Source organism: Gymnoscopelus braueri (genome assembly GCF_963280865.1).
Source record: "Gymnoscopelus braueri genome assembly, chromosome: 17".
Taxonomy (NCBI): domain Eukaryota; kingdom Metazoa; phylum Chordata; class Actinopteri; order Myctophiformes; family Myctophidae; genus Gymnoscopelus; species Gymnoscopelus braueri.
The window spans coordinates 20,929,516-20,947,423 of record NC_137617.1 but is presented as its reverse complement, the minus strand read 5'-3'; the positions used below and the strand labels follow the sequence as shown (position 1 = coordinate 20,947,423).

General features: G+C 42.7%; 1 protein-coding gene across 1 annotated transcript in view; it reads left to right on the top strand.

Moving 5' to 3' along the window:
* Window positions 1-17,066, top strand: part of snx29 (sorting nexin 29) — a 159,892-nt gene extending 142,826 nt beyond the window's left edge. The window contains 2 exon segments of the mRNA XM_080456032.1: window positions 6,569-6,708; window positions 12,725-17,066. Coding sequence (XP_080312158.1) covers window positions 6,569-6,708; window positions 12,725-12,851 — 267 coding nt within the window. The 3' untranslated portion in view covers window positions 12,852-17,066.
* The last annotated feature ends 842 nt before the right edge of the window (window positions 17,067-17,908 follow it).

The window sequence follows — 17,908 nt, the reverse complement described above, 5'->3', positions numbered from 1 at the left end:
TGAAGGAGAGAGCAGACTGCACACGGCCTCTGCAGTCCTCCTATCCCTCCTATCTGTTCGTCACAGGGCGATAAATCTGTCATGATGTCCATTAGCGTTATTACAGTCCTGACATCCGTGCAAAAGCAGCTGGGGTGTCCTCTTAACCCATTAAGACCTGAGGCCGATTCTACAAATGTCTTCTAAATCCTAAGCGTTTTCTGAAAAACGTATGGCATCAGTGGTGCTCAAACTATTTCATGTCAAGGTCTCGTATGTATTTGGCTGCGGAACCCCCATCTCAAAACGATTTAGTGCCAGGGTTCTGTGAACGAGAGAGCAGGCTAAAATTATATTCAAAGACTTGCACACATTTTCACGATCTTTCAAAAACAGCAGATCTACAAGCTCAAAGGCGGCACGAAGTGACAAGCTATGAGCTTGTATATCTGCTATTTTTGAATAGCAAAAGTGTGCTATATCTAAAATGACACAGACGCTTTCCCGGAGTGAATGGGTTAACGTGTTGACATAGCATGAAACTAGCAGTGGCACATGCGTGCGCGCCTGCACACGCGCGCGCACACACACACACACACACAGAGGCTGCGCATGAGATTTATAGTGCCCACTCCAACCCCTACGCTCTCATCCAGACTGCCCTGTGCACTACGTTGCAGTTTTTCCTCCTACTCTTAATAAACTTACATACTTATCCACTACTTTGGGAGTTAATGCACCTCTCATCCCCTCCCACTTGCTGAATTATGTTCTTTTCACCCCTCCTACCTCATTTGAAGAATCCGCTTCTCGTGTGTGCGTGGTTTATGTAATTACTGTCCCTGTGGGGTCCCCTCAAGGATATTAATACCAGTCAAAATTGACCTTAAGGGGACAGTTTTCTGGTTCCCACTAGGAAAATGGTCATTTTATGGGGGGGAAATAAAGCTGTTGTGATAGGCTATATAACGTATGACTTGACTATCTAATATATTAATAGTTACACCACGCAGTTTTATCTTGGGAGCTCTTATTTTAGTCCACTGTCTCATTCAACCACAATATTCCACTGGCTTCCGGCTACTGATAAAACGGCCATCTTCCACGGCAGAACAAATCTCTCTCTTTTTTGTATTTGTCCTTTGATACTGCCAAGGTAGCGGACGGTAGCTCATAATAGGGAATCACAATGTGTTGACAGTATTCAAAACACATACAGTATCATAATCACGTACAGGTAAGTATCATAAATCACATACAGATCTTTTTTCCCCCTAGGGCAGCGATCTGCCTACAAACTTTACAGTCAGTTTCAAGTCAAGGTCTTGGCTTAATCTTGTCTTGACACATCCGTACCTTGTGCTGTGACGAGGCTCAGAGCTATCTGGTTCACCCACAGAACCAGGGTGATGTTGCCGTTCACCTGGGTCCTCTTGTTCAGTGACCAGGTCATCCTCGCTGATCTCAGGTTGCTGTATGACGGGTGTATGGTTGTCGAGAAGGTGCCGTCGGTTGCGCCTGAATGTCTGTCCATGTGGAGTTTCCGCTAGTTGGATGACTGGCTTGCTGGCTTCCACCATCTCCCTGCTGGAAACTAATGGGTGCTCTGACCTGTCTAGCAGACCTGTTGTAGTTCTGTTTCTGGGAATGTTGGGATTTCACTCTCCTTGTTCACACCGTATCCTTAGGGGTTACCTGAGGTCGTAACTGTAGAGTCGTTATTGTCAGGATGGAACGTGGTCTGCAACTCAGACCAATTAGGATTTGGGCTGGGGATTTGACTCCCAACGACCAGTGTGTTCCTATAGTCCAGCAGGCTGAGGTACGGATCTTTCTTGTCCTCTCTGGCCTTTGTGAGGATCCCATTTGCAGTCTTAACAGAGTTTTTGACTAAACCATTGTTCTGTGGATTATGCAGGCATGAAGAGATGTGCTGGAAGCCCCATGACTATGCAAACTGTTTGAATTCACGTGAGTTCTGACATGGCCCGATGTCATTAACAACATTTCCTGGTATGCCATTATGAACCCTACTTTGCATAACGACAGCCATGGTGGTGTTGTGCAGGCGTTCCATTTCAAAATACTATCTTGTCCTCTCTAGCCTTTGTGAGGATCCCCTTTGCAGTCTTAGCAGTCTTTTTGACGAAACCACAATTGTTTTGTGGATTATGCAGGCTTGAAGAGATGTGCTGGAAGCCCCATGACTCTGCAAACTATTTAAATTCATGGTAGTTGTAACATGGCCCGTTTCCTGATATGCCATTAGGAACCCTGCTTTTATTTTGGACAGCCACGGTGGTGTTGTGCAGGCCATCTAAAAATTCCTGCTGAGGTAGTCACATAATAATGTGAGTTCCAGGACAATAGATCTGTTGCTACAGTGGGTTCTCTGGGATTTCATGCGAGGGGTTGGTTCCTTTGTGTTGGCATTTCGTTTTGGCATATTTCACACTTCCTTACTGTTTCCTCTATCTCTTGACTGGTCAAACAATTATGTATTTTGCCCTGTATTTTGCCCACTCCAAAGTGTTATTATGTGTGTATGCAGTATACAGTAGCATGTGTGTTCTGAGCTTGTGTGGAATAATTATCTTCTCATCCTTTTGGAAGGATTCCATCAGGTGGTTCAAGTACTCACTGATACAGTAAAGGCCTTTGCAGACAGGGTGCGATTAGTCAATCAGTTTTTACCGCATGCGGAAAGACGCACGAATCGAACTGGGTTCGATTGGAAAAAAAACGCATCGCTGCATCGCCGCACGGTAAATTCGGAGCCGGTGTGCATGAGGTCATCGAGAACCATGTGTTCATTTAAAAAATGATATTGTCCGGTTTTTCCGTGCGAAAAATCGCACCCTGTCTGCAAAGGCCTTAAGCGGGTGACACTTTTTCCATGTCTCCGGCCAGACTGACCAAATTACCTGCTAGAGAGTGGACAGCTGCCTTGATATTATCAATATATAGCTTGTCTGTACTCAGCTGCACTGATGACAGTGTGTACTTGTGACTCCATAGCCTCAGCTAGTGAACTGTCCTCGTCATTCATGGATTTTCTTGACCGCATGTTGGCGTAGGGTTAGGGTTATAGAGTATGGTCTCTAGTTGTGTGGTCTGATTCCACAGTTACGTGTCACCCGTAGAGGTATTCATGCAATCTCTTGCACCCATGAAAGTCTGCATATAGCTCATCTCAGTTGGCTCTGTGCCATTAGCCGCTTGGATGCGTATGCAACTGGCCTGGCTTCCTGCATAATGGTTGCACCCAGGCCATTTTTCGATGCTTGCACCTGGAGTGTCACTTCCTGTCCAGGATTGAAATAGGCTAGCACCAGCCCTGGTGCTGTGATAATCTTCATCTGCTGAAAAAAAAAAACCCTCAGGTGTTGTGTCCCAGTTTTGTGTCCCAGTTTCGTGCCTTAACAGGTGTCTGAATGGTGCAGCTCTCCTCGGCCAGTTTGGGAGCAAATCTAGCTCGGTAATTTACCATGGCAAGGATCGTCTCGAGCTCTGCCTCACCTGTTGGCGGTGGCATGTCTCTGATGGCTTTCACTTTAAGAGGGTCTGGTTTCAGGCCAGTGGCTTTGAGTCTATAACCAAAGTAGCTCACCTCAGACACACAGACGCAACACTTCTCTGGGTTAAAACCTTTTCTCTGGTTTGATTGAGCATGGCTCTGAGGTTGCATTCCTCTTCGTTTAACCACACAACAATCTCATCCACAATGCCATCAACTTACTTTAGGCTTTGGTATGTCTCATCATCCATGCTCACCTTGAGCAGACCAAAGGGAAGCCTTAGAAAACGGTTTGTGAAATGTAGTAAACAGTGATGACTCCTCAGTCCTCACTCAGCTTAATAACCCAGTGACCCGATCTTTCATCTAGAATGCTAAAGAACGTGGACCCTGCTAACCCGTCTGCCTACCCTTGGAGGTTACATCCTCGAGGGTAGGTAGAGGGTAGTATGGCTTAAGTATTGCCTTATGTAGAGGCAGGGCCACAGATCATTAAATGCTGAAAATTACATTAACTAGACCATACCCGGTGAAGTGTGCAGGCGAAAGTAGTTGCAAACGTGGGGTTATTGCGCGTCCTGTCGCACGTCCCGTCCCGCGCGTTCCCACACACTAAAGAAACTATAGTCCATGTAAAAATGGACCCTTAAGCCTTGCAATGTTCTCTTAATATCAAAGTAATGTCTGTGACAGTGACGGCCAGGAGTAAATCAATAAAACACTTTACATAGTTAGGATGTATGTCTCTTCAGACTGATACAATAAGACAGTAGGATCTTATTTCAAAACACAAAATGTCAAAAGGAAACGTATGTTCACTGAGCAAAGTGCAACAAGTTGTGACATATCAGTATCCCAGCTCCAGTATTTCCCTAAACAGATTTGTATGGCATTTGACTGAAGGGGTTAGCCACAGTGCCACACGGTTTCCCAACGTGGTGTCAGGGGACCAAATGAACTGTTATGTGTCTGTAACGCTGAGAGTGTATAAATGTGGTTCCATTTCTCAGAGTTAAATGAATACTTAGGATTGTACAGTGTAGTTTGGGGTCTCAGAGATGAAGAAATTGTATCAAATCCATGTCATTATTATGTTTTTTTTGTTGCAGACAACCGTAATCCCTAGAAGAGTTGTGTGGCTCTCTGTTATGCTTACCGTGAAATTGTCAAAATGTCATTCTGCTCCTTTTCCTCCTTTGGTGTCCTACTGTCCTTTTTATGACATCACTGGAAGAATAAATGCAGCCGATTCACTCTCTAGACGAATTGATGCAGAACGGTTTAGGGCATTGTGGACATGTGTGTAATTATGTGGAAAATAAATCAGCTGTATTTTCTGTAGAGATGGTCAGTAATCCTAAAGCGGTGTTGGCCTGTGATGTCGTGTGATCGGCAGCAATAGGAGTTGGTTCCAGTCTTCAATTCTACCCAGAGAATAAAAAATCAGCTTTGCCCATGTCTTTGTTGTCAACCTTGGCAGACACAGATTATCCATGCTACCTAGCTCTTGTGATGTCGCTGTATGTTTTCCCCCAGGAGAAAAACCTCAATTCTTTGGAAATGTGTTGTTGGTTTACAGAAGAGATCCACTCCTTCACTTTGTGCATAGTTCTCTGTTGAGACAGCAAGAAAGTTGAGCGGGACAAACAGTTAGGCGGAACATGCTGCTGATCAGATACAAACCAACTTTAGCAGCAGCTGTAGACAGACAGGTCTTAACCACTGACTTACTTTTGAGAAACTGTCTTTTTCTTTAAAAAAAATAATCGCTCCCCTGTCGCTGTCTAACTTATCTGCCCTCTCCTCTCTAACGCTCTCTAACTTTCTTTCTCTAGCTCACTGAGTTGTGCAATAGGTCATAGTTATAGTTCTGTGTCCATGTCTTTATCCACAATGGCTGGTGTTTGTTTGAAGTTGTTACACAAACTTCTCTACAGTTTTGTCTGTTGTGGAATATTCCGCAGTTTTTTTCCTTCCTGCCCTGAAGGGAATCTGTAATCAGGGTTGCATAGCTCGGATGAACGGCCATGCCGTGATGTTTGGTTGTTGGTTGTTGGCTGACATCATGATATCAGGAATCAGGAAAGTAAACCATCCCAACAATGCCATGCTTTGGTGCAAATCACTGTATGCCAGTAGAGGGACATTTATAGTTAGTTATGTGGTAATTATGGTTTTGGTAAACAGTGGAAACTGACTGTGCCGAAATTAGAAAGATAATTTATTTGAAGGTTATTTTGTTTTATCCTTGAGATGTTCCCTTTTTTGCTTGTGCACCCTCGACTCATGTATTTAACAGCCAGCTGCGATACTACTTTCACAGTTATTAGGTTTTAGAGTCCCTCTCTTTTGAGCTAATACTGTATGTGACTAGATGCTACTAATATTGGGCTATCACACACATGCAAACCTTAGAGGAGAGCAGACTGAAAATAATTTCAGTAAGAAATTACTTATTCACAGATTCAGAACTCTGAAATACTTCATACTAAATATGAATGACTAAATGTCTTAGGTTGGACCTCCAACATTAGTAGGTTATATCAAATGACTTCCCAGTGCTGTTTACATTATGTCAGCTTCTCACAGTAAAATCCATATTTCATACTTGTCCGGTTAATTTTACAATATTATTCCCTTGGTTTGCTGTCGTGTCAAGTCCAAAGAAAGAATGATTAACCACAAAATCAAGTTCAAATGACTGAGTTCATGCTTGAAAAGAAAGAGAAGAATGACTGTATTTTCCCTTTCAATGTGACATTTTCTGTTTGCAAGTTTTACATTTACATTAATTCTGTATTGTGTAGTTCCAAAACTTTTGTGTTTAAACCAGTCCAGCAATGTCTCATTTTATAGCTCTGTTTCTCTACTTTCATAAGAAATGAAGTATCCAGACTGCACACTCAAATCACCTAGGAAAGTGGTTCAAATCTTATTGGCAATCATCAGTTTACATGTGTTTGTTTCTTTTCTGTTCAGATTTGATAAAACCAATCTGATTCCAATCTGTTTGGGCCAAAATTCGATTTTTTATTTTGAACATAGCCTCTGTCTCTATCCATCTCTCTGCAGGATGCCAAGTTTGTAGAGGAGCGTAGGAAGCAGCTTCAGGTTTACCTGCGTATGGTGATGAACAAAGTCATCCAAACACTGCCAGAGTTCACTGCTAAACCCACCAAGGAGACCCTGCTGTCCCTGCTTCCCTTCTGCCTGTAAGTATGCACATAACAACAACAACAACAACAATAAGAAAAATAAGAATAAGTGTTAAAAGCTGTCACAGAGCCTGTTGGTCCTAAAGGTTGTGGCTGCAGTACCGCTAACAGCCACAGTTAAAACTGTCCATGCGTGGGGTGGCTGGGGTCTTCGATAGTCCTACGGACTTAACTGACACGCCGTTTGTTGTATATATCCTGGATGGAGGGAAGCTCATATCCACTGATGCTCTGGGCTGGACGTACGTGTACTGAGTCATATACCCGAAATACATCACCCCCTCACAGTTTCAGTCAATGAGACGCTGCTACCTGCTGTGTGTGTAACCCACCTACCAACCGGTCTGTTTCTGACTGCTCAGATGGTCCAGTCATTTCCTGCCAGTATTCACACCAATTTCCCCTTCCTGTGACCAGTCACCAAGTGTGGCCAAATACATTATTAATTTTGGAGTTCTTGAGACTGATTACGACTAGCACAAACCCACTATTCCATGACAGTTATTGACTTTATTTACTTATTATTAGTCAATTGACATGACCATTTATTGCGCTATTACATAATCCTTTTCAAAGTAAGACTCTTTTCAATGGAGACCTGCATGGTATGTACTGTATATGAACAAATGTACATTCAAAATCACAGCTGAATCAAAACAACAAGCACAGATGGCTCCTTGTACACAGTAAAAAACTGATTTTTAAACAGGTCCATTTTGTTACATTTGTACACTTCTTAGTTACATTGTGGATAACTTAACACTGAGGATTTTACTGTGTAAAGTCTGCCTCAAGCTCCATCAATATCATATCTCTATTCCTCATACCTCCGCGATAAGAACATCAGTTTGCGTCAGAGTCAAATAAAGATTGCGCTGACACATTTGGAATATAACGATGAGATGTGACTGCTGTGTCAAAAGAATGGCATCAGGCCAAGTCATTGCTGCTACCGCTTTACAGCGTTATTTCTAACTGTTTCCCAGAGTGCAATGCTTCGCTGTTTACACACTCTCACGCACACATACATGCAGTGGTGGAAAGTAACTAAGTACATTGACTCAAGTACTGCACTGAAGTACACTTTTGAGGTACTTTTGCTTTACGTACGCGTTTCCATTTTTTAGTACTTTATATTTCTACTCCACTACATCAGGCAAATATTGTACTTTTTACACCGCTACAATTATTGGACAGCTTTAGTTACAAGTTACTTTGTAGATTTAGATTATTATTACAAAACATTAATCATTTAAGCCCTGTTTTATACTTGGGCTATAAAACTAAATAGCCGTTCAAAAAGCTCACAACTCTCCATTGGAACACAGGTTCTTTTTTCCATTTCCTGAAAAGTAACAGTTTGGACATAAGAGGGTTCCAACCGACAGCAACGATATGCAGATAATCCATAGAAAACTGTAACATAATATTACACAGATATAAGTCAAATTGAGGCGTATCAGTCCACACAATGGCTTTTGCCTTTTTGCAATCTTGCCGGTCAGGCCGGCGTGATGAAACTCACCATAGCCCCTGAGTTGGCTGTGTAACGGCTTCACTGCACACTGATGGATGAAAGGATGATTAGTACATTCATTAGCGTGATGAGAGAGAGGAGGAGGATGGGGGGGGGGAGGGGGGGTTAGACAGCGGTTGAAAGAAGGAGAACGATAGAGTTGGAAGAGGAGTGGTGATGGAGGGGAGGTGAAGGGGAGAGGGAGAGGCAAGATGAAAGACGTTCGGCGCGGATGACAGAGAATGATAGAACATGAGAGATACGAGGAGATTGAGAGAAGGACGAACGGAGGACAGGACATGAGGAGGGGGGGGGGATAAACCAAACAGAGTAAAGGAAAAAATACAGATTGAGAGAGAGAGAGAGAGAGAGAGAGAGAGAACATGAAAGACATGGAGGGTAAGACAATGGCAGAGAGAGAAGGAGACAGAAGAGAGACAGACAGATAGGGAATGATGAGGAGAAAAAGAGACAAGGAGAGAAACATGAATGTGTGTGTGTGTGTGTGTGTGTGTGTGTGTGTGTGTGTGTGTGTGTGTGTGTGTGTGTGTGTGTGTGTGTGTGTGTGTGGGGGTGTGTGTGTGTGTGTGTGTGTGTGTGTGTGTGTGTGAGAGAGAGAGAAACTCATGCTGAGCTCCTCTGTACTCAAAGGCCTGATGGCTGTCATGGCTCCTTAATGATGCTGCAATGACCTACACCCTTGATCCCTGTGTGTCTATGCACATACACTATGTATATGATTTTGTGTGTGCGTCTGTACTGTATGTGTGTGCAGTACATGGGTGTTTATGTATGAAGACTAGACCTGTGGTTCTGTTTTTAATTTCAAGGACCCCTATAACTCTGAGAGTTAGACCTGTAAGGGTCCATTTGGAACCTCCTCAAGGAACCCAGAGGGTCCCCGGACTCCATTTTTGAGAACCACTGGACTAAAGATAGCCAACCCTTGTTAGTCGGTCATTAACCGTTAACACACAATATTAAAATGTACTATTTAGAATTGACGAATGTCTGTGACCAGGGTCCAAAATTAACCCCTGCCACTAGACAGGTGTCATCATCATTTTCGTTTAATCAGCAATTTCATCATTAATTTCAGCGTGACCTCACATGACTCATTTGACGCCTGCCGGGTCGCTCATGTTGGCAACTAGAACCGCTTTTCAGTGGTGGAAAAAGTACTCAAATGTTTTAGTAAAAGTATCAATACTGCAATGTAGTACTCTGTTACAAGTAAAAGTCCGGAATTAAAAATGTGCTTGAGTAAAAGTACAAAAGTATTGTTATCCAAATGTACTTAAAGTACCAAAAGTAAAAGTATTAAAATGTTTGAAAATAGCACATCTACATGCGACGCGTTGTGAGCTTGTAGATCGGCTATTTTCAAATAGCCTAGTTATAAAATAGGGCTAACGTGGTTAATGTATGTTTTATAATGTAATAATTTATATCTGCAAAGTAACTAGTAACTAAAGTTTTCAAATAATTGTAGTGGAGTACAAGTACAATATTTGCCTCCGAGATGTAGTGGAGTAGAAATAAAAGTATAGACAATTGGAAATACTCCAGTAAAGTAAAAGTACCTCGAAATTGTAACTCATATAGTGCCAATGACGTCTTTTGACGGCCGTTTTCAGTGTGCCATTAGTGCCAATGACGTCTTTTGACGTCTCCTACGTTTCTCCTACGACGTTTTTTTGGTTATTTTTTTTTCTTTTGAATCTCAAAGGAACTAGGAGAAAACGATTTTCAAAAAGTTAATTCTCCATCCACTTCAATGTTAAAATGTAAACGGAGAAAAAAAATCTCCGTTTGACCCAAAATGCCTTTGGCATATGGATCAACTAGCTTGAAATAAGCCTGGCAGTGAATGTTAAGTACAGAACTTGAGTAAATGTACTTAGTCACTTTACACCATTGCCGCTCTTCACTTTACAGTCACCATGTTCCACCCTCATCCACAGCACCGAAGCAACAGCACTTTAACACATCCTCTCAGACTGCGTGCCCCCCAGACCACCGGGCGTGCGCTTAGCACACAGTTGTTTACACTGAGCACTGTGCGCACTCATGCAGTCTGATGGCTCGTCTTATTGACATGCATCCTCGGTCGCCACAGCAGTGAGTGCACGGGGTGGGTGGGGGGTGGGGGGTGCAGGCTAGAGACCTCTGTTTCAGCGTCAACAACATTTTGTCACTCTTCTGACTTCAAAATGAGGATTTGTCAAGGGATAATCGCTCGCTCTCTGTGGCCTTTTTCTGCCGCGGTCAGGGCAGATAATAGGCTACCGTGCATGTGTGTGTGTGTGTGTGTGTGAGTTTGTGCTGGGTTCTGTATTTTCTCAGTGCAACAACAATGTTAGAGTGTAGACATTGAGGGTCACTGTTTTCGTCCGCTTTTATGAAAGACGTGTATGTGTGTGGTTTTAACTTAATGCCCTATCACTGTCATGCACGCAGGCTTGTGCACATGTATTTTAGGGAATGCGTGGGTATGTTTGTGTTGAAGGGAGAGAGAATGGGTGGAGAAGTAATTCGCGAGTCAGGCCACACTCTGTATTACAATGTACCTTTTGCCACTAATCCAGTTACACTCAATTGGATCCACATCCATGCTTGTGTTACCTGTTCAATGTAATTATGCCTCCCTCCAGTGTAACTATTAGCGTTCCAACAGTTATTTCCCCCTGAAAAGTCATCAGTTATGTTGTAATACTGAAGTAGGATTACCATCACATACTGGGAGGCAGAACAAAGAAATCCATAATTTATGTACAGTAGCTACTTTTTTTATTTGAGTAAATTAGATAGTTTGCTGTTTCCACACAGAGTCTTGTTCCCAATTTAATATCAGTTTCTGCTGATACCAGTCCCCATCGCATCACAGTTTTTGCCAACCTTGGTCAAATTCATATCAGACTAGACTCGACTGAACGTATTTGGTGGAAATGGGGACAGGGGAATAAACTACGGATTGAAGTTCCGCACCCCAAGTAGACTAAATAAAAACATGGCTTATTTCTTTGCGGTGCCAGAGGGTAAAGTAAAATATTTTACAAAGGCAGAAAAAGATTGCAGAAGAGGTGGTTGTGATTTTAAAGCAGCATTTACTTTTGTTGTGGCCCGATCCCTGTGACCGCAGGTATCTTGCGGTCACAGGGGACATAGGCAAGCTAAAGCAGATGAGATGAGGTTGAACGAACGTGGTAGTGGCCAGAGGGGAGAGACATATAGCTGACATTTAGTAGGAAAGCCTATAGGCAGAAGAGACAGCGGAGACACAAGAGAGCAGGTTCTGCTGGGATTCAATCCTAGGACATTCATGTACTACCCTCCAGTGTAACTATTAGCATTCCAATCGTAGTTGTCTTCTCTTAAAATGTCATCAGTTATGTCTAAACATGAATGTCAGCACATATAAAGCCAAATTTATGCAGGAACATCTAGCTACTTCACCCAGTCTGATTTGAGTGAATGAGATGTTTCCACATGGTGCCCTGTTCCCAATTAATATCAGAGCATTTTCTGGCTCTTCCTGAACACACCTGTGGATTATACCAGGGACAATGACTTGGACTTTAGCCCCCCCTCGGACACACCTGTGGACTACACCAGGTACAAATGACTTTTTGTTGCACTCTCTCATGGAGCTACTTGCGGATTATACTAGGGTCAGTCCACTCTAGGTGGACACGCACTGACCTTTTGCACCTTAATCCCTTGTATAACGCACTGATTTTTTTTTTTGTTTTTTTTTATTGTGCTCCTTTTCCTCTAAGCACCTTAACGTCCATTGTCTATCATGCACAGTATAAGTATAACATGCACAGTATACAATACATTGCTGCTATGCTCAGGCACCTTAGTTTAGTTTTGTTTAGTTTTTTTTTTGTTTTTATTATCTCAGGTAATTTGTAAATATGTAGATAACTTGTCTGGCCTTCTGTTGCTCTCTTGTTTTGATCTCCTTCCCACTTACCCCCCACCCTCTTCTTCTCCCCCCCCCTCTTCTTTCTATGGAAACTAACGTTGCGATGGGAACGATGTACAAAAAAGAATTTCACCCACTTTTTTACCTTGTAAACCTGTGATGTGACAATAAAACTGATTCTGATTCTGATTCTGTTTCTGCTGATACCAGTCCCCATCGAATCACTGTTTTTGGTCACATTCATAAGGTGTGGCTGGACTTGATTGAACCTACTTGGTGGAAATGGAGATAAGTGGAATGAACTGCAAATTAAAACCACACCCTCTTTGCTGGTTAAATAAAAACGTGGCTTATTTCTGTGTAAATTATTGTAAAATTGTTTAAAAAGGCAGAAAAAGATAAGGGAAGAGGTGGCTATGAAGTTAAAGCAGTAATTCCTTTTTGTTGTGGCTTGTCCCTCGTGACCCCAGGTACCTTGAGAGAGAGACTGTAAGTGATTGAATTAACGCACGGAAATACCCTCCGACTGTGTGATTGCCTATGTTTTTGTTATATTATTATTCCAGAGACACCCCCCAGGCCAGTGAAGGAGGGGCCAAGACAGCACGTTCCAAAGCCTCGTCACGGTTCCCCAGACTGGGCCGCAGTCGCAACCAGGAGGCTCGGCCGGAACCCCAGAGCGGTGACCTCTAGAAACTCTTTCACCCTTTGACCTCATCTCTGATAGGTTGAAGTTGACAATGAGGACGTCCCTACAGTATGTGTACAGCCTGTGGACTTGACACACGACGGAGGTCAGAATGAGCTGACGGTGAGTCTGGATATCAGGGGGCCTTCTGACAGACTCACAGAAACTCACAGAAACAATCCAGGGGAAGATGCTACGTCCTCAGTGTCTGGAGGTATTTTACCGGGCTGTGGGAAGGCTTAAATGGTTCTCCTTGGTTGCCTATAGTTGGGACCCTATCATCCAGTACCTATTACCTCATAGGGAGTCAAAGGAGGACTCACTCTGCACATGGACTAGACTGGACAAAGAGTTTGAACTCAGCAAGGGGTCTATTTCCTATTCTGCTCATTTTTAGAGTGAAACTGTACTATGGTCACAGTGCCTACAGTTTTTTGGGGGGGAGGGGGGGGGGTGCAGGTGGGGGGGTGTTAACGAAGGAGAACCAAACAAATAGGTTACTCTTGAAAAAAGAACATTTTTTTAATCGTATTTTTTTGGCAAATGCATTACAGTGCCATCAAGAATTTGACACCACAGACCAATTTCTCTGTCACCGCGGACTACCAATGGACAGCAGGCGGACATTCCACTTGTCTTCTTTCATCATATTATCACCGATAATCTGCAGAAAACATACTCTACTGTCACACAAGGATCTCCCTCAAAGGTTAGACTCAAGGATACATCCAGTGCTCCTAAGGATTCTCGAAATAATCTGTTTTAGCAGGGCCTATTGTGGTGTTATGGTACAAATGAACGTCTTAACAATGGCTAAACACTTGAAGAGAAGCTGCTTGCTAGAGTGGGGGGGGGGGGGGGGTTGTTGAATGTCAAGTTCGTGAGAAACACAAGCTCATGCATATGTATGTATTACCCAAGAGTAATTGGAGACGAGAAGCACTCGTGATTAGAGTGTTTTTTGAAAACTTTATTTGAAGGTTTGCTCACAAGGCGGTAAACATCGTTTATTGTCTCTACGAGGCAAAGAGAACAAATTAGACGTGTGGGTTGTAATTACAGGCCTCAGTCTGCTGTTGTTATTACTATATTCAACTTTGTAATTATTCATAAACACACAGGTAAAAATGGTTAACACTGCACAGTGCACACAGTATTTACAGCCAATTCCGATGTGATGGCGGTAGATTGCGGTGCTTGTGACCAGATCATCTTTGGCCCAAATCTCCAGATGGAATGAGAACTGGGAAGGAAATAGATGATAAAGGGAAACGCTCTCCCATTCCTCTACACAGTGACGGTCAACAGAACCCTTGTAGCAGCGTATTCAACCTCCAGTTGCTCTACTTGTCCTGGCCAGTAGCAAACAGTAGAAGTCATACTGGGAAGCTCCCAGGTGTCAATGTGTGTGTTATCGTTTTAATGTAAGGCAGGGCATTGTTTAGGAAGTGCAATCATGCACAGTCAACCCTCCCTGGATATAAACTTGAGAATTAAATGAAATATAGCCGCAAACTTGAGATACAGAGGTTCAAGACAGCACAGACTGTTAGAAGGTGAAAGGGGTCCAGACCTTTGACAGTCTCCGAAACACTCGTTAATTTATGGCCAAATCTGTGCTGGGCCACAACCTTTTGTGGCAGTGCCGTCACCCCCTACTGCTCAATTACGAAAAGCTTTTTGGGGACGTGTTTATACAGCTCAATTAAACATATCCACCTTTTTTTGGTGAGGTTTGGACAAACTGTCATTAATGCACCATTAGGCTGATTGGGGTCATTGTTGTGCAAGTAATGCACACAACTTCCAATCATTGGTGAAAAGTTTGTCTCTTCCATTTACCATTGCACGGAAATTTGCTATACCACGACAGAAGTAGAAAAACCAGCACAAAATCAATAGTGATTAATAGTGATAGTGTGATTCTATCAGGGGTTATTTAGGCAATGAGTTAAATGCAAAATTGTCTGCATTTCTTTAGCACCTTTTAGAGCAGTTAGGGGTTCAGTGTCTTCAACAGGACACTTCAACACACGACCAGGAGTAGCCAGGGATGGAACCTGTTCTACCTTCTGAGCCACTGCCACCCGATCTGACCAATAAAGCAACAAAATGAGACACAGGAAGACATCATCACATTACAGTATAAACGCTGAATCAAAACATATGAAACAGGAACAGTTGAGATTTCAATTTCAAATTTCCCCTGCTGTTGCATTTTTATATAAGACATGTAATATAACAAAGTGTTCACTTATTCAGTTACTATTATTCTAATAATAATAATACACTTTATTTGTATAGCACCTTTCATACAAAACATAAAGCAAACAAGAAAGTGCAAGTGCTTTGCATCAAAAAGAGAACGCTGCTAAAATTCTTAAGTAAAGCACATAATAATCAAGTTAAATGGAAGATAAATTGCCTTAAAATGGTGAGAAGTGGTGCTATAGAAAGGCTAGGTTAAAAACATGTGTTTTTACGCGTTTAAAGATGTCAAGTGAGCCTGCCGCTCTAATCTCTTAAGGAGAAGTGTTCCATAATTTGAGAGCATAATTGAAGAATGCTGCATCTCCAATTTTCTTTTGGGTATAGGGAAATGCATATCTAGCAAGCCTGCTGTAGAGGATTTACCCATTGAGACCTTTATAAAGGAGTATAGCCTGTATAGTCTAGCTAGACTGGAGTGTTGCGTTCTCTGTAATAGATCCAGTACTGTGGTACAACACGACAGTACTTGGGGATGTTTATAGGTATAGCCTTTCTTTCTATATGCAGTGCAACAGCGGGGACGTGGCATAATTTTATATTTATACATGTGTCAATCAATGCTGTCAATCACTATGTACAGTAACAAGCATTTCCATTCCGTAGACGTATACTCTTATAGTTGGTAAGTAAAGTGTGTGGTCAGTTACTTACCTGTATGTATTGCATACAATAGATGTCTTTATGCACAATGTGACAACATTTTTAACCTGCTCTACCAAAATCAGCGGAAGATTATTATTTTAAATATTGTAACATTGATACATAGATACTTACAATGCTAGCAGTAAGACACAAATCATTTTTTCCAACAGCACTCAAATGAGCTGTCTCGGGCGCTTGCAGGGCACAGGAGTAAAGTTCCTGCCCACCACCAAGGAGTGTAGGCGTTTGAATCCTCAGCTGAGCTTCCGGCTTGGCCCGGGCGTTCCTTCACATGCGTTACGCCCTTAGAGGGAAATTCCTCACTGTCAAAGAAAAGAAACAGCTGGTGTTGTCTACACCCTCCCACATGACCAACTGTAGGGGTTCTCAGTGACTATGCGTGAGTGGGGAAATTCAGGAACGACTAAAACGAAAAAAAGAACCATCTCTGATTGATGTTGGTAGAGCAGGTCCTGCTCAAAACCGAGTCTAAGGACCCATCAAAGCAACTGACTCAAAACTGGGAAGTGTTCACAATGATGAATTTTTTATTTATTTTAAAGATTTTGTGGGGGGGCTTTTCTGACTTTATTTGGATAGTATAGTAGAGAATGACAGGAAACAGGGAGTGACACACAGCAAAGGTCGACGGGCACAGGAATCGAACCCGCGGCTGCAGAACCTATATGCGGTATGCGCATTAACCACTAGTCTAGGCCATTGGCACCCGTGTCCACAATGATTTGAGCGAGAGAGAGAAGAAAACAGTGACGTTTTCAAGAGGCCTAGAAAATACAGTATGTTCTGGTTGTGACAACCTATCATTCCCCAGCATTTTGAGGGAAAACAGGAATTGAGATGGAGGATACAACAATTTATTTGTTTTTATATAGGAACTGACATATCAAGAACATTTATTTCCCCTATCTGAATATGTAGCGTTTTGGAATGAAGACATATAGACACCCGCAGCTTTTGGTTTCCGATCATTTCCAGCTGTTTTGAATGCAATGTTTGCTTACACTTCCTTCCCTGCCATCAGGACATCAATAAGCAGTGGTTCTCACTTCAGTGCAGACTATTCCTAGACAGCCTGGACACCAGGGACAGGGGAAGAGCGTGGGGAAAGGGCATGACTTTATTCTATCGAGACGCAGCCAAAGTGTTCACTTCCCGCCATGCCATGTCTGTTTCTCATGTGCTTTTTTGTGTCCTTTGCCTTAGCTCAGCAATCCAGCCTTATGCAGTATGTGTCAGTGTCACAGTGGACCGGGTCTGAACAATAAAGCAGTACAACATGTACAGTACATACAGTACCATTGGCTCTGTTTGTTATTTGTGTGTGTGTGTGTGCGTGTGCGTGCGTGCGTGCGCGCAAGAGCGTACCCCCTATGCATTTGTGCAATCATGCATGCTTAGGTACAGAGGTGTGTACATGCACTGTATGTATGTAAGAACATTGGCGCATGCATGTATTAAAGCATGCATATGTGTTTTGTAGGGATAAGTTCACGCATCGATGCTTGCGTTGTACACAGCACATGCATGGATGAATGAATGGATGAAAAATTGCAAATTCTGCATTCTATTCTTATACTTACAAGCATCTGTGTCTCTAAGTGCACCTGTTTTATTATGGAGTTGTTAATTCTTTGCTGCTTTTCCCAACCGAGCCCAATGGTGTTTTTAACCAATTTTTAACTGTACCCTTTACCCTACTATTTAGGAAAAGCACAGTCCTCCGTATTTTATTCGGTGGTGGGTGGCCTGTACTGGCTCGATGGCAAACAGAATGACACAATTGAACTAAATGGTCATTGTCTATTGACCAGAAAATTGGTGACATGCCCATTCACAATGCGGATGGGTGCTCTCGCTATGTTAGCCTATAGACACATACAGTCAACTGGGGCTGAAGCAGGCCAAATACACGCTTGGTACCAAGCATTCCAATAAACAACACCTGTGGTGTTTATGCTTTTAGCTGCAGTTGAAGCCAGTTCAACTTGGATTGTAGTTTCTACATTTTGTAGCAGCTACAAACGGCCAACGTTTGTAGCGTTGCTTTCTATCTTCATGTCACTGGCTTCCCTTGGTAATGAATGGTAGCCTGTAGCTTTGTAGCTGCCTGTGAGAACGCAGCAATAGC